Source organism: Astyanax mexicanus, chromosome 5, assembly GCF_023375975.1.
Source record: "Astyanax mexicanus isolate ESR-SI-001 chromosome 5, AstMex3_surface, whole genome shotgun sequence".
NCBI classification, from domain to species: Eukaryota; Metazoa; Chordata; class Actinopteri; order Characiformes; family Acestrorhamphidae; genus Astyanax; species Astyanax mexicanus.
In genome coordinates this window covers 37662309-37680810 of record NC_064412.1, presented here as the reverse complement: position 1 = coordinate 37680810, position 18502 = coordinate 37662309, and the positions used below count along the sequence as shown (strand labels likewise).

The 18502-nt window shown below is 39.8% G+C and overlaps 1 protein-coding gene across 1 annotated transcript in view; it reads right to left on the bottom strand.

Annotated features, from left to right (window-relative positions):
• Positions 1–18502, bottom strand: part of kalrnb (kalirin RhoGEF kinase b) — a 176322-nt gene that overhangs the window by 87194 nt on the left and 70626 nt on the right. The window contains exons 12-14 of the mRNA XM_022673454.2: positions 18191–18360; positions 13036–13210; positions 11041–11236 (exon numbers count right to left, since the gene is read on the bottom strand). Coding sequence (XP_022529175.2) covers positions 11041–11236; positions 13036–13210; positions 18191–18360 — 541 coding nt within the window. The remainder of the gene's footprint in view (positions 1–11040; positions 11237–13035; positions 13211–18190; positions 18361–18502) is intronic.

Here is an 18502-nt window from a genome sequence, read left to right as displayed (position 1 = left end):
CCGGTAAAACGCAAGCCAGCGGAGAAAGTCACCCGCGCATGCGCAACTCTGCTCCGCTTCAGCTACTCAGCACACAGCGGTGAGAATGGCAGAAAGTGCATCAGACTAGAGCTTAGATTCTCTGCCCGAACCAGACCTGACCCAAGGACCGACCCGAAATCGGGTCCGTTCGGGCCGAGATTTCCCACCACATTCCTCGGGCCGGGTCGGGTTGGGCTCCAGAAAATAGTCTGAGATGTAGGCATCTGTTTTTTAATTATATATTTTATTTTTAAATAAAGCTCTGGTGTGATAATCACAATGTTAATGCTAAGTAACCAATTATTATTGTTAATGAAAACGAACCAAATAACGAAAACTGAAAGTGAAACTTAACTAACTTATTTATAAGCGCTGTTTTCACTCCCGCAGTTCTACAGCGGGAGGTGTTGTGCCGATTCTGTCCGCGAAGCGGGAGTCGGATTGAGCAGGGAGTCGGATTCGGCATAACAGCGGCAGCGCGGCTGCACCTCGCGGTCCGCGGTGTTAGTTGTAAGCGCTCGCGCTAGCCGCAAAATACGACAGAAAACACTGAGAAACTGCAGAATTATGAATTGGACTAAAATGAGCACGAGGAGATAAAAGAGAACCTTTACCTGTGAGTAGCTCACATCAGAACACGCAAATCTCTCTCTCTCTCTGTCTCTCTCTCTCGCACGTGAACTTCTCCGCACTGTGTTTAGCTGTTCTTAAAAATCATTTTTATTAAATAATAGTTCTATGCTTCTATGTTAGTGTTAATTAACATAATTCTGATCATATTTCGCTCATTCAAACAGCCTGAAAACAGACTTGTAATCTTGTAATCAACAAGCTTGTAATCAATGTGGCCGTAGTCACAGCTAAAGGAGGAAATACATCAAACCTGTTCTCCATCTCCGAGAACACCACCCCGCTGTGCAGCGCAAAGTATGTGTTCAGTTTATAATTTTACCTAAATAACCTAAATAAAACTTCTTTGTAATCGTGCACAGCCCATGCGGTAAGCGCCCGCAAAAGCGCTGAGTTATCCGAAATTCGGGCACGCAGGTACAGGCGTGAAGTGCGTGCTACGATGGATTCACGTGTCCGTGTAAAGGTCCTGGCCGGACTGGATGTGAAAGACGCCATTCATTTACATGCGTTCATTTTCAAATTCTGATGTGCCTGTTTTTCATATGTTGAAGGTTTTAAGGTGTGAAAGCCTTAAAATAGAAATCTCTATTGTGAGGATCATGTCAGAAATAAATCCCCTCTTTCTGCAGTATCTGGTTATATACCAACTTTTTTTATATATATATACACTCATCATACCGTGAAAATCTCATACCGTTGCAACCCTACAGGCAGATATGGAATATTGAAGTGGATTTGTATATCGTCGCTGTCCTATGAAAGACACATATCTCTATTTTTGTCAATTTTTAGTTTATTACATAAATTGAACAGAAATTGAACAGAAAAACTGTTCCTTACACTTAGGGTTGCAACGGTATGAGATTTTCACGGTATGATAACCGTCTCGGAAAATACCGCGGTATCACGGTTATCACGGTATCACAGTTTGTTACATATATTATTAAACTGACCCTTAAAGAAATTACAACAAAGTTTTTTTGTTCAATTAACTATTTATTGTAGAAACTACACCATCAGGTGAAGGAAACCATGTTTTTCCACTACTCTTAAGGGCATTAAGAGTGTGTATATATATATAAAAAAAGTTGGTATATAACCAGATACTGCAGAAAGAGGGGATTTATTTCTGACATGATCCTCACAATAGAGATTTCTATTTTAAGGCTTTCACACCTTAAAACCTTCAACATATGAAAAACAGGCACGTCAGAATTTGAAAATTAACGCATGTAAATGAATGGCGTCTTTCACATCCAGTCCGGCCAGGACCTTTACACGGACACGTGAATCCATCGTAGCACGCACTTCACGCCTGTACCTGCGTGCCCGAATTTCGGATAACTCAGCGCTTTTGCGGGCGCTTACCGCATGGGCTGTGCACGATTACAAAGAAGTTTTATTTAGGTTATTTAGGTAAAATTATAAACTGAACACATACTTTGCGCTGCACAGCGGGGTGGTGTTCTCGGAGATGGGAGAACAGGTTTGATGTATTTCCTCCTTTAGCTGTGACTTTACGGCCACATTGATTACAAGCTTGTTGATTACAAGATTACAAGTCTGTTTTCAGGCTGTTTGAATGAGCGAAATATGATCAGAATTATGTTAATTAACACTAACATAGAAGCATAGAACTATTATTTAATAAAAATGATTTTTAAGAACAGCTAAACACAGTGCGGAGAAGTTCACGTGCGAGAGAGAGAGACAGAGAGAGAGAGAGATTTGCGTGTTCTGATGTGAGCTACTCACAGGTAAAGGTTCTCTTTTATCTCCTCGTGCTCATTTTAGTCCAATTCATAATTCTGCAGTTTCTCAGTGTTTTCTGTCGTATTTTGCGGCTAGCGCGAGCGCTTACAACTAACACCGCGGACCGCGAGGTGCAGCCGCGCTGCCGCTGTTATGCCGAATCCGACTCCCTGCTCAATCCGACTCCCGCTTCGCGGACAGAATCGGCACAACACCTCCCGCTGTAGAACTGCGGGAGTGAAAACAGCGCTTATAAATAAGTTAGTTAAGTTTCACTTTCAGTTTTCGTTATTTGGTTCGTTTTCATTAACAATAATAATTGGTTACTTAGCATTAACATTGTGATTATCACACCAGAGCTTTATTTAAAAATAAAATATATAATTAAAAAACAGATGCCTACATCTCAGACTATTTTCTGGAGCCCAACCCGACCCGGCCCGAGGAATGTGGTGGGAAATCTCGGCCCGAACGGACCCGATTTCGGGTCGGTCCTCGGGTCAGGTCTGGTTCGGGCAGAGAATCTAAGCTCTAGTCTGATGCACTTTCTGCCATTCTCACCGCTGTGTGCTGAGCAGCTGAAGCGGAGCAGAGTTGCGCATGCGCGGGTGACTTTCTCCGCTGGCTTGCGTTTTACCGGTAATAAGCAAACACACACGGTATGATAACCGTGCATTTTAATACCACGGTATACCGTGAAACCGGTTACCGCTGCAACCCTACTTACACTGGGCCAAAATTTCTTAATGAACGGACCAATAGAAACTCTTCAACATGACATGAAATAAACTCTTTTTTCATTGACTTCCATCAAAAGTTTACAAGTTTTTTTCTCCCTCCTGTAAAGTTGCTGTTTTGTAGATAAGTGTTTTTCATTGGACAGCGACAATATGTTGTTTTTACTGGCCCCATTTTTACAACCCAACTTAATCTTAAACTGGTCCCATCAAAGCTTTGTTGGCTGTGTACAATCTATGTGAGGGGAGACACTGTATGTCTAACAATTAAAAAATGGAAGGCCAATAATTGTATCTAGGTGAATGTGTGTTGAATGATTTCAGAACTGTTTTTTTTTCTCTGCTTTTTATGTTGTGTATGAAGTGTAGTGTTTTTCAGCCATGGTTGCATATCCAATAGATTCAAAAGGTCATGTGCATGTGCACAGTATGAAACAAGTTTCCTCATGCAATGAAATTCTTTCTTTGCTCCTCGCCAAGTATGCCGCATAAAGGTAAAAGTAGAAAAAATAAAGCAAGAAATAAACTAACTAAATATACTGGGATTGGACAATGAAACTGAAACACCTCTCATTTTATTGTGGGAGGTTTCATGGCTGAATTGGAGCAGCCTGGTGGCCAATCTTCATTAATTGCACATTGCACCAGTAAGAGCAGAGTGTGAAGGTTCAATTAGCAGGGTAAGAGCACAGTTTTGCTCAAAATATTGCAATGCACACAACATTATGGGTGACATACCAGAGTTCAAAAGAGGACAAATTGTTGGTGCACGTCTTGCTGGCCCACCTGTGACCAAGACAGCAAGTCTTTGTGATGTATCAAGAGCCACGGTATCCAGGGTAATGTCAGCATACCACCAAGAAGGACCAACCACATCCACCAGGATTAACTGTGGACGCTGTAAGAGGAAGCTGTCTGAAGGGGATGTTCAGGTGCTAACCCGGATTGTATCCAAAAAAACTAAAACCACAGCTGCCCAAATCAAGGCAGAATTCAATGTGCACCTCAACTCTCCTGTTTCCACCAGAACTGTCCGTCAGGACAATAAATGATTGTGGTCTAAAACCAGGTGTTTCAGTTTCATTGTCCAACACCTGTAAATATTAAATTGGTGTTAAATTTACATACAGGATGGAAATATGTACATAATAACAGTAATGTGTTATGGATATTATTTACAAGTACATGATTATCTACAACAGTGAAATATGAAAAAATGTGTGCAATTATAACCTTTTTGCAGTAAAGTGAACATGTGCCTCTGAGAAATGCCCTATACATGTAAACGTGTACAGAGTAAGGAGCAGGGTTATTTCTGAGGTAGGTTCAAGAGTCTGGTAGCAGTGGGGAAGAAGGAGATCTTTTCACACATCTGTACCTTCTGTAACACGCGCTCCCCCTCATCTCACTGTCTAGTTTAAAGGACTACGGGAACCCTGCTCCGGATTTCATGGCATTTAACCAGCAGATCCAGCCTGTTAGAAGGAGGAGCACATTCAAACCTGCAGTGCAGGGCAGGGGTGAGAAGAGATGTCCAGCAGGGGGTGCTGTGCACTTAGTACTGGTTATACATGAACACAGAGTGTAACTGAGTGTCTGAACTGCCCTGTCTGCTCAGTCTGATCTCTGTAGGGTAAACAAGAGTCCAGATAAAGGGAAAGCACACAGGTGGGGTCTCGAGCAAAGGAGAAAAGGTTTAGTTAGGCACAGAGTGACCCAGCTACCCAACAGAGCAGTACATACACACACACACACACACACACAGTAACCCAGCTACCCAGCAGAGCAGTACATACACACACACACACTTCTACAGACTTGTATCACAACACACACACACACACATGCACCATATGTCCATATGTGATGTGTACATGAGTCATTTTCATCAGAATACTGTGCCTTTTGGCCTTTACAACTAGTGGGCGTGGCTCAAATAGAAAACATTAATGAATGTAATACGCGCAAGTTTAAGAATAGAAATGAGTGCAACCACTGATTTACTCTGTCATGTACCATCAAATACAATGTATTTCATTCAGAGGTCACCTATAGGGCACCACATCCACTGAAGGGTTATCTAATTCGGCACTTTTATCATATTTCCTCATCTGAATAAGAAGATTAGCCCTATACAGCACCGCATTTACTCTACTGGAACACAAACTCTTTGGGACACTGTGTAGTAGAGGATGGTATAGAAGGCACTTCTATTGCATCACTTTCCAACTGAAGAGCAGGGCAGCCATAGAAGAGCCCTCATTAAACACATGATCAAATTATTCTTGATCTAGAGGCACTTCATCATATTTTATTGCAAGAAGTGTCAGCCTAGCGCACGACTGATCACTTTTTTTTCCTAATAGAAGGGTAGCCAGTATGGCACTTTGACTATTTTTGTCACTCCAGAGGGCATGGAGTTGATTATGATAACCATTGCATTATCTTAGTTTAATGAAGTTTTAATGTATTATCACCCTTGGAAAAATCACTAGAAGTTCGTCTCGATAGGTAGCTAGATAAATTTTCCATTCTGTCACTTAAGGCTGCTGCATCATTTAAGGTGTAATATAGAAATGTAAACAGAAGCTAAATAATTTCTGAGAAATCACGTCTAAATAATAATAATGTCTTTCCACATCATCCATGCCCATTTGAAGCAAGTTACAAGGGGCAGTGGTTGATATCTTATCCTTAAAGTAAAGAGCGACACTTAAAAACAAGGGTTAGGGCTACAAATGACACCTTTGAAAATGACTGGAACTGTATTTCCTTGGTGTGTATTGGAATGACATTTGTATAATTTCATGCAAAACTCCAAAAATGGGCATGACAAAATGATTGGCACCTTTTTAAAATTGTGGGTAAATAACTTTGTTTCAAGCATGTGATTTGCAATATACAAATCACACCAAAATTGTGGTAAATATCAACAATCTCAATCATAAAATCTGAAGATTACCAAAGGACTTTGTCTCACAGGCTCAGTGTCAGAAAGCTGGGTTTGAGTCCTAGGGTCTTCCAGCAAGACAATGACCCCAAACATACTTCAAAAAGCACCCAGAAATGGATGGAAACAAAGCTCTGGAAAGTTTTTAAATGGACAGCAGTGAGTTAAAATTGCAGTTGGAAGAAGCATCCTTTAAATATGAGAGACCTGGAGCAGTATGCAAAAGAGGAGTGGTCTCCAAAATTCCAATTTAGAGGTGTAAGAAGCTTGTTAATAGTTATAGGCAGTGATTAATTTCACTTATTATTTATAAGTTATGGCTGCCAATAATTTTGTCAGGCTAATTATATCAATTTTGGTGTTTTTTTCTCTGTTTTTGTGTTATTCCAATACAATAAGCCTGTATATAAAAAAATCATGTTTAATTGCAATAATTCTCTGGGAGAAATAAATTCAGGGATGGCAACATCTTTGACCATGACTGTATATATATAAATGTGGGTCACTGTCACAGTGTGTGTTCGAGGGGGTGGGGTTGGGGGTATATATCTGTGTGTAGTTTATATTTCTGTTTGGCAATGTGTATGTGTTTGTGTGTGTGTGTGTGTGAGCGTGTGCATGTCTGCTGAAGCGGTAAAGGGCATTTTAGCCTGCCTTCACTAACCCCCATCTCACCCCACTCACACAAACCACCCCCCCAAAGCTACCTGCCTACGGGCAGCGGGATGCAGTCTCCTAGCAACCGCACACTGGCCGACGGGAGGCTGTTCCCATGGGAACCCTCCATGTGCGTGACGGGGTGGTCTCTGCAGTAGCCTACGCATCCTCACGGCAACCCGACCGCGAACGATCAAGCGTGTCCACGGCAACCCCGTGGTGACTAGCGAGGGGCCTGTCGTCATGGCAACCTTGATATAGAGAACATTAAGGGAGGGGGCAGGTTTCCATAGCAACCCCACCCCGGCACACAGTGTGAGAAATTTGTTTGATAAATAAAAGAAATTCCCTTCGTTTTTCTTTTAGTTCCTCGTTTTCTCAGTTCTTGTCCGGTCTCTCTGCTCTCACTTCCTTACGTCACTCTTTGTTTTGGTGTCGTTTGGTTGTTCTGCGCCCCTCAGACTGTTCTGTAGACCAATCCTCTCCCAGCTCCTAAGGAGGTTCCAAATTATCACCCGTACTGCTGTTCACGGAAGCCCCCAGCAGACGTGGAATTAAATCCTTCAGAATTACTGTGACTGCAGTAGGCCCAAAATATATTTTATGTTTTATCTGCTCAACTTTATTTCATGAAGTTGTCTCACTGAGTGAATCTATTCACAAGTCAGTGATCAGTGATTCAAAACATTGTTTACAAGCTCATGCGTTGATATGCCGCAGAGCCGCGGAGAAACTACACACTGAACCTTTGAGAAATGTGTAAATCTCTTACACTGCATTAAAGCTGCTTAAATATCTGCAGTGAATTAAAAGTAACTTAAAAAAAAATGGGCCCGATTTTAGCGCTCTATAGGTGAGCAATCAACCGTGCAGCTGGATTTAGGGTGTGTCAATGTGCCTTTGGTACCGTGAGGATGCAAAAAATGCACCTTGCGTAGCTCAAAACGTGCAAAAGGCAAGTACTACGTCTCTTAATTAATCATGGGTGTGTTTTGGGTGTAGTGTGAAATAAACCAATCAGCATGTCACCTGTCTATTTCATTTTGTATTCTGTTTATTTTTGATATAGAATTGTTGGGTTTGTGGTCTGGTGCATGCCTGTGTGTGTGTGTGAAATGATCGGGGGGGTATGAGACGCACCTGCATAGCTAAGATAGGAATGAACGTCTGAAAGATGACTGTTGTCAGGGTTTTAATCAGTCAGTGGCGCACCTGTGTTTTACACTGCCAAGATAACAATACGCCAGAAATTTACCTGAACACACCTCACTTTCAGACCACCACAACACTGCGGCATCTGTGTAGATATATTTAAAAGCTACTTAAATGACACAGGTGCAAGTTGTAAAAATTGACTGTTTGAGGGGTGCAAGATAGCAATGAGCATCCCAACGTGCCTTGCACAGCGTATAAGATAGGGCCCAATATGTCTTTCATTTGTACCATATTGTCCCAACATTTTTCGATTTGGAGTTGTATTATTATTATTATTATGTGGACTTTGCACTCAATACAGACAATCTATTATCAGTTCCAGTTTAACTGGTCGCCAACTCCATAATCTTATATATTCTACGTATTCCGAATCACATAAGAAATCATGCCAGAAAATAAAGAAATAAATAAAACTACACTGCCAAGGTTACATTCCTGTCAAATATTATTTTTTTATTAGATTTTTGTCATTATTTGTTGTCAAATAGTGAAACAAACACAGGCTAAACAGTATAACAAAATAAAACATTTACTCTTGACTTAAAAAGGTTGAAAACCATTGACTCCACTATAAATCAGCCAATGTGACCCATCATCTCACACTCTCTATCGAATGACTGTGCTTTGAGTGCTATCAGAAAGGACAAGGTCTGAGTAATGTTCTGCAGCCCCACAGCTCAGCACAAATTAGGAACTCAATGATAGATGACAGAAACTAGTGAATCACATCACCGAACAGACCCAGCCCTCAGACAGACCCAGCATTCATACAGATAATACAGGATTCTGCTTAGGAACTAGCACTAGCAAGTTTACTAACAGAGATTATGATGATAACTGTACATTCTGCACATTCTGGGATGACACGCTTGTCTGTTCAAATCCACTGACACCGCACTATCCAAAAGTGTCTGTCCACTCGCAGCAGGGTCCTAATTAGAGCTGAGGGCTTGTCCAGTCACTCAAAAGATTCTCCCATCATATCCAGACAATCCCAAGGGAAGAACATATCCTACAGACGCCTCAGCAATTCTCACACTGGCTTGGCTCCAAATTAAAACCCTCATTGTATCCCACTGTACATTACATAACACCACCCATTGCTTTTCATATCAGCTAATAGGTCTTTAACTATTCGTCTTTTTTAAACATTCGCTTCAGCTTGTGCTGTGACTTCTGGAAAAGTGGTCTCAGATCTAGAGTTGAGCAATATGATGGTAATACTGTATATATCATGGTTTTAAGACATTTTAATGGTACCTTTAAACAGGGATGGATCTTCATTAATATGACATGTCTGACATGTCAAATCTATGGTCAGAGTTTAGCTAATACAGGCCAAAATAGCTCATTCATTCCTACTCATATCTCCACATAACCACTATAGCTATACAAGGGTTGGACAACAATCCACAATAATTTATTGTCCCGACGGACAGTTCTGGTGGAAACAGTAGAGTTGAGCTGCAAACTGAATTCTGCTGTGATTTGGGCGGCTGTGGTTTTAATTTTTTTTTAATACAATACAGGTTAGCACCAGAACATCCCCTTCAGACAGCTTCCTCTTAAAGTGTCCACAGTTAATCCTGTTGGATGTGGTTGGTCCACCAACAATTTGTCCTCTTTTGAACTCTGGTATGTCACCCATAATGTTGTGTGCATTGCAATAATTTGAGGAAAACTGTGCTCTTACCCTCCTAATTGAACGTTCACACTCTGCTCTAACTGGTACAATGTGCAGTTAATGGAGATTGGCCACCAGGCTGCTCCAATTTAGCCATGAAACATCCCACACTAAAATGACAGGTGTTTCAGTTTCATTGTCCAACCCCTGTAGCTCTCCATTATCTCTTTACTGCTAACACTGAGCATGTGCTTATCACCTACTCACATTCATAACTTATAACCTGTTCCGACATTAGCTATAGCTCTCCATTATCTCTTTAACATTAACACTGAGCATGTGCTCTTCACCAACTTACACTTCTACACTTTGGTTCCTCCCAAGGTTTCTTCTTCTTAATATGAGTTTTTCCTTGCCACTGTTGCCACCACCTTCTTGCCACTGTTAGGACTATCATTGTGGTGCTTACTCATGGGAGGCTTGGACCTGTATCTTTGTAAAGCATTCAATGTGAGATCAGCCAAACACTGAAGCTGGTCATCAGAAATCAATGGAGCCTCAGACAGCTTAAAGAGAAAGCCTGAGGTGGTGTGACTTAAGCTGGATTTACAATACATAACTTTTAGCCCATTTTACCCCCGATTTCTAGTTGGCAAATCTGTCCTAGTTGTCTCTGAGACTCAAATACAATTTGACTAAAGTCAAATACAATTTTGAAGCCACACCACCTCAGGTTTCCTCTTTAAAGGTGTCCTTCCGCTATAATCCATTTTTTCTTGTTCTTTGTGAAATACAATTGGTCTCTCTTTGTGTTGTGTATGCATTCTGCACATGAAACTCTTCCTCAACCTCCATGTTCCTGTGTTATTTGTGCAAATAACACATTATTGTTTTATGCTTTGGCCAGTAATTCAGAGCTAAGGAACAAATGGTTAGAATTTGTCTATGGAACACCACCAGCGAAGTACAATTAAGACAGGTAGGTGTATTTTTAGAACAGTTCTGTTTACACTAGTTAAAATAAAAATGTTTACTTTCTGGACCTGAACTACCCACCTCTGTGCGTACCTACAGGTTTACATAGGATCTCCAGTGGATTTCCCTTGAGCAAGAGCCAAAATTCTATAGCAGCATTATACTGGATCACCGGAGCTTTTCTTTTTTTCAAATAAACCAGCTCACATGGCATTCATTTATCCTAGAGACCATAATTAGACGTTTTAAAATAAATGAAAAAACTATGAGACCTTTAAGCTGTCTGAGGCTCCACTGATTTCTGATGACCACATCTCACATCAAACCCAGTTAAGCTATTTATCTCCTAAATATTTAAGTAATATTAAGTAACTGCATGCACACTCTTGTACCATCAGATTCCCTCTTTCTATTCAGTTAAAAAATGTAGTAAAAACAAATACAGTAAATTACTCATCACCTCCAGATGTTCTTACCTGAAGCCTGAACCTCCATGATGTACTGGTGCAGGTCCTGACCCTGCTGGATGACCTCGTAGGTCATGTTATTCATGGCCAGCTTGCGCTCGGTGTGGCGGTGCAGCCTCTGCTCGGCCAGCGAGAGATCCTCAGTGTTGTAGTCGGACGCCTGCCTCAGCAAGTCCTGCTTCCACGCGTCCAGCTCACCTGTTACCTGAGGGACAGCAGGCCGGACAGGGAAGATTAATTATAGTGATTCATATGTTCATACACACACATACACACACACACACACACACACACACACAAATACACCTGCGCATGTGCTTACAAATATGGACAACACCTGTGCATCCATGCAGACACACACAAAAAACACACACACAAATAAAAGTCCACCTACACAAAAAAAAGACATAGAGCTCTTTCAAATCTTCTGTTTTTCCATTTTTTCACAATTTTCTGTTTTTCTAAAACGTAAAATGATTTTTTTCCCTATGCTTTTTTGCACCTTAGAATTAGTGTCAGGGCATTAGAGACACCAGCCGCCATTACAGTTACAACACAGAGTGACCAACAGAGGGCGCTCTGGAATCTAGAACAATGCAAATCTCCACCATGCTGATTTCATACACTTCTACACACTTCTGCACATGTTTCAGCAATAGAAAGGAAATTGATTGCATATTAGTTGATTACAATATCAATAACATATCATCAGATCGCCCTTGACTAGAACATGTTACACAAAAGATACAAAAAAGAAAACTAATGTCATAAGGCATGGCATTTCTATGCATTATGTGAGGTCTGAAAGCTCTGCATCTTTTTTGTTATTCTCATTTTCTGCAAATACATGCTTTAAATGACACTTTTTGGGGGGAATTTTGGAGAAATGTTGTATGTAGTTTATAGAATAAATCATCAATGTTCATTTTACTCAAACATATACCTATAAACAGCAAAATAAGAAAAACTGATTCAAAAACTGAAGTGGTCTCTTAATTTTTTCCAGAGCTGTTTTTAATGTAAAGGACCACTGCCCTGCTGTCCACTGTGGGTGGTAATAATGTATTTTATGGCATATTCCCATGACACTGTGGGTCGAGCAATGTAAAATGCCCACACAATTTGAGAAATGCAATGGCCCATCCATATGAACTCACTATCAGGCCTTACTCATACTCAGATAATTCATATCGCCCAAAGATGTGCCCAAAGATCAACGGACTATATATCCCATCATATTTTCAACTAAAAATGGCTTCACGCAGGGCTGCTGTTTTTTTCTTATTTGCTGTTTCTGACACTCATATTTGTGGAATGCGTAATATTTGTAGCGAAAGGAGAATAAAAGCTTTTAACCCCACTAACCAGCAGCATTCAGCCCAGTCAGTAAGACACCACTAACCACACAAACAGCAAACATTCAAAATAATTGAGCGTTGGATAAGTAGTATTGTATTTTTTTTTTTTTCTAATTTTTTCCATTTTTCCATCTCCCCAATTTACACGGCCAATTACCCAACCCACTCATTAGGACTCCTCCTATCACTAGTGATGCCCCAACACACCAGGAGGGTGAAGACTAACACATGCTTCCTCCGATACATGTGAAGCCAGCCACCGCTGCTTTTCGAGCTGCTGCTGATGCAGCATTGCCGAGCAGCCAGCGCGCTTGGAGGAAAACGCATCGGCTCTGCTCAGGTACATCAGCTCACAGACACATATATTCCCCAGCAACAATCACATGCTGAGCAGCAAACTACACAACTGTTGACCATCAGGCATCACACTGTGCGCACAAACACACACACACACAGAGAAAACAGAAATACACACAGCCTGGACCAGCAAACACATCTGTTCAAATACAGGGAGGCTAGATAAGCAGTTTGGGCTCAGGCTACCACAACCCACTACTCTCCACCAGCCCACAGTATCCCACAGTCCCTGGCAATACACACACTCACACACACACTCATACACACAGAGACGCTCACACACACACACCTCCAGGGCATACTGCTCGAAGATGCGCAGTTGGAGGAAGATGTCCAGCTTGATCCGTCGCTCGTGGAACAGTTCCTCCATATGCGCCTGCGCCTCGTCCAGCTGCTGCAACACACTCTCTATATGAGCTACTGAGCTGGCATGGGGCAGCCTGTTACTCGCCAACGCTGAGTCCCTGTACACACACACACACACACATATGCACAGTCATATACACACTCCCACAGAGAGACATAGCCCACAGACCCAAGCACACTCCAAAGAATCACACCAAGTGATTCTACAGACCTGAAATAATTAAGAAAATTAAATCACATTTATTCATATTAAAATAAAAGTAAAACTCTGGAGCAGGACAGTGAATCAAACAAAATACACACAAAATAAAAGAAAGTGTCAGTAAAAGCTTCCTCAGAAGTGCAGGATACAATCTGTAGGAACCAAGGCTCACAAGGGATAATCTATTCTCCTGTGGTCAGACTTCTTATTACTTAATTATTAGTAAAAAATAACTGTACATCCATATAGGTCTATTATGTTCAGGTGTACTGATACTGTATAACCCTAATAGTGGTGGTAACAGTAATTAAAGTAATAATTATGATTAATGGTAATAACAGTAATATTAAGACTAGACATTATGGTGGAAATTAATATCATAATATATTTCTCAAGTTCAGCCAGTATGATATAATATCCATATACAGTGGTGTGAAAAAATGTTTGCCTCCTTACAGATTTATTTTGTTTTTGTGTTTGATTTAAAGCATACTTACGTTTTTCAGATTATCTAACACATTTTAAATATCAGACAAAAAATCTTAGTAAATAAAAAAAGCAGTTTTGAATAATAATTTTATTTATTAAGGGAAAAATTCAATTCAAACCAAACTGGCCCTATGTGAAAAAGTGTTTGCCCCCTAAACCTAATAAGTTTGCTGTGCATCCTTGGCGGCAACAACTGTAACTGCATTCGTGATAACTGCCAATGAGTATTTCACAGTGCTGTGAAAGAATTTTGGTCCACTCTTTTTTGCATAATTGTTTTATTTCGGCCACAATAGAGTTTTTGAGCTGGAGCCGCCTTTTTCAGATCATGCCATATTATCTCAATCAGACTTTGACCAGACCACCTTCAATTTGTTTTCTCGAGCCATTCTGAGGTGGACTTGGGATCATTGTCCTGCAGCAGAACACAAGTAGGCTTGAGTAAGGCCTTTGTGTTCTTTAGATCTTGATCTTTAGATCTTTAGATCTTGTTCTGGGCTCCTTTGGAACTGGCTGGATGAGTTGTCCATGCCCTTTTGGAGAAATTTCGGTCGGCCGGTCATTCCTGGGAAGGTCCACCAGTGTTCCATGTTTTCTCTCTATTTGTGAACATTGGCTCTTACTGTGGTCTGCTGGAGTCCCAAAACCTTAGAAATGACTTTTGCAAACTAATCGATACCAATGACCTTGTTTTCTAAACCTTTTTAACATGTTTTAGTTTACTTTGTGTTATCAGACAGGTTCAAATTAAAGTGATTTCCTGATTTTACAGCTCCGGCAGCAATCAGGCCTGGTTGTGGTTAGTAGTGAAATTGAACTTATTGAAATTACTTTGTCACATAGGGTCAGGTTGGTTTGCATAGCTTTTTCCCTTAATAAATTAAATTATTGTTTAAATATGGTTTAGATATGAACAATAAAAAGCCACAGAAATATATATATAAATATAAAAAATAAAAATATATGTTCTTTAAAGAACTTTTAGGGTTTTTTTAATGTGAAACTGTGGAGAAACCTCTTAAGATGTTTTCAAGATGCTTCTAAGAATCTAACTGCAAAATTAAACACATATAAACACATAAAATAATTTGCTAATTGATGGCATGTACCCTGTAATGTACATCAGTCAGTGACCTTTGTTGTAAAGAATGTATATTGAAATTTCTGAAATATCATATGACCTTAATTGAGATATTTATATCACAATATATATTGATATTGACTTATTGTCCAGCCCTAAGTAGCAATAATAAAAATAAACAAAATTTCAGCAATTAGAAAACTGCTAGTTAGGAATCTTTAACATACTTTAATATAATCAGTAGTGGGTGGTGGACATTTAATCCGAGGCAGGTGGCAGAAGCTGGACGGTGGGCAGCTGGTTTATATGTGCTTCATTCTCAGTTAAATATCACTCATATCCCAAATGTAGCAGATCAGCATATTTACACAGGAGCTACAAGGCTAATGGTACGAACACGTAATGGAATCTTACACCGCACCAATTAGCACTGTACAAACTGCATACATAAATCATCACACTCGCCTCAAACCATGTTATATAATAGAATTATTTATAAGATCGCTGTGATTCGGAGATTATTTGGCTTTCTCTGATGCAGCAGTTCTGTTTTGGAACAAAACAGGTGTTGAGCATTGGTCATTCATGTGCATACATTAATATGACTATTACAACTGCCTGTTATCTATGACATTAGTTAATTATATTTATATTATATAAACTATAGAGTTAGATTAGTAAATAAAGTATTTTGGGTTAAGTTTAGTTTAGTTCATTCCTATAGGTGCGCCCGGCACGTGTACATCCCCGCTCGATAAACACACACACAGATTTTTTTGGTAATATTACTTTATTTTCTACTGCTGTGTAGTTTTGGAGTTAGTAGAGTTATTTTGGAATTCATTAGATTATATTTTTGTTAGTATTTTGGGTTGGGTTGGTTATTTTCCATTTCATATTTAAGGTCTTTTAAAGAGCAGGCATTATTTTTCTTGCAGAGTGAGACTTATCTGATATTTATTTCGCTCGATGTGTGTTATAATGGGTGCGCCTTATATTCCAGTGCACCTGATATATGAAAATAGACCAGAAAGTAGACATTTATTGACAGTGCGCCTTTTTTTTTTTTTTGCCATTTTTGAGTTTCTGGACACATCCAAGGTTTAAGACTACTAGATCACCTACAACTACTTTTAAGTTAAAAACTAAGGTGGATACAAGAGTGAAAACAAGTCGCTAAGTAGAAAGCAACAAGTAAGGCCCTGTCCTATTTCTAATTTGTACCCCTAACTGCTGGAACAGACATAAAATGGGAAGTGGTAAAATCCTCCCCCTAAGAATTGGGACAACCCTTTAAGAACACATAGACGACCTTGCCAGGCTGATATAATAGCAGTGTTGGACTTCATTTAATTCATTTTAGTGCATCAAATGTCTTGAGAAGGGGGTAGGAGATTCAGCAATTTATTATTATTGTTCAACCCTTAATTGCTTTGTAGTGGGGAGCTGAAATTAGTTTTATTAGCTTTTATTTTATTTTACCAATACATGTTAAATGACGCAGCCTCTGCTGTCTACTGCACTATTTAAGGTGGAACAGGAAATTTAGCGAGCTAGCTAGATTAAAATTAAAGCTAAATTAAAACTACACATTTACTAAGTGCGGACCATGCGTGAAAAAATGTTTTGAGAATTTTTGGCTGGAGTTCTGAACTGCTTAGCTGAAGAAGCCTGCAGTTATCAGGGTTCATACACTTTTTAACCAAAATATTTCCATTATTTTTTCATGACTTTTCCATGCCTTCAAGGCAAATTTTCATGACCATATGATTTTCAAAATGTCAGTGCAGACATGGACAATAAAACCAAAAATCAACTAAAATTATAATCGAAATCGATTATATAGTAGGCCCAAAATAAATCTGACACACAATCTTTAAATGTGTGTGAGATCCTGAGAGCTCCCTTGTGTAGGGCTAAATTACGGAATTAACTCTGAGCTGATTTATTTGTTTGCTCAAAATAGATTTTCTCCATCGATAAACTGAAACACAAAATTTGTAGACCAAATTTCCATGACTTTTCCAAAACTTTGAGTATTTGTTATTTTTCCAAAACTTATCCAGGCCTGGAAATTACTATTTTCAGATACCATGACTTGTCCAGGGTTTTCATGACCGTACGAACCCTAAGTTATATCCCCCTGTTGAGGAAAGTGGTAGTAGATTGGAAGAAGTGGGTTGCTGGGGAGGTGGTGGGTTTGTGAACTTTCGACTCACAAAAGGTAGGTAGTTAGAGCTTGTTTTTATAGGCGGTTTTATAGGCGGTATATCTCTATATGAGTGTAGGGGAGTGTTGTACTGCTGAGGGGTTATACTAAAATATTTTTCACATAATGAGGCACATTGTATTATAAGGTGCATTAACAGCAAATGTCTATTTTCTGGTCTATTTTCATACATTAGATGCACTGGATTATAAGGTACATTTTATGAGACACTATGAGCAACTACTAATTCAGCAGGTCTCACCGCTGGGTGGTAGTGTGGGGGGGGGTAGCGAGCGAAATTAGCGGATAATGCTAATGATGCTCCAGCAGTGCAAGCCGGGATTCATAGCAGGCTTCAGGCCGATAATACTCACCACTAAATGGTGAAAAGGCGAGAGTGATTAGCGGATAATGCTAATTCTACTCCAGCCCCGGTGCTGGAGAACTGAACTAAAACTCCTGAATAACAAGTGGCTTATATTGCAAAAATCATTGCAGTAATCATTAAAATCAGTCGCTTGCCCATGTTTTTTGGTCCCTTGAGTTCATGTCACACATTTTCATGCCATAGTATCATTTGCCGCAAGGTCAAAGTTGAACCATTTTGAGCTTTGATGGTTGTAAGCGTAAGCATGGTGAAGGCGTGATTCTGGGCATGGAAACAGCAGCACCAAACTTCTCTGCCGCTGGAGAAACAATTAAACCCAATGGTGCTCAAACTTACTGTGTGTCAAGGCCCTAATCTTAAACTTCAATGTTAGTTAATTCACCAAATTTAATGTCTTTCAATATTTTACACAAATAAATTAGTAGTCGTTTAGTAGTCAGTTATACTAGCGATGAAATTACAGCATATGAAAATAATCTGTGTGTAGTATTTTTCATTATTACTTAAAATTAAAATCAACATGATGCAGCATTTGCCTACTGTTAAGAAATTTAAAGAGGCTAAATAGTTTTGTGGTTCTATATTATGTTATGTTAAAAACAGCGTTGTCAGGTCAGCCCTGGATGACGACTCGTAATTCAGTAAACATGTGGAGTGTTGAGCTGTTAATAAACTGAGGCTGAGAGAACTGTAAAGATGCTAATCTTACCGTAAGTGCTGGATGAGCTCCTCTCCTTCTTTAATAACATTAAGAGTGGCATCCAGTGTGCTGCTCTGCTGCTGCTGGAACTGCCGGATCAGCTCCTGCACCGAGTCCACCGTCTCAGAACATACGGGCTCCACCAAACCCTTCTGTAGCTCCTCCATCCATGACCACAGCTATAAACAGAGAAACGAAGTATTAACAGAGTATCTGCTGGTATAGGGAAAATAAATGTAAGACTTTGTAAGACTCTCTAATACCACTCCAAAATTAAAACCACTTTTATAAAAACAAAATAGCAAAAAGCACACAATACCA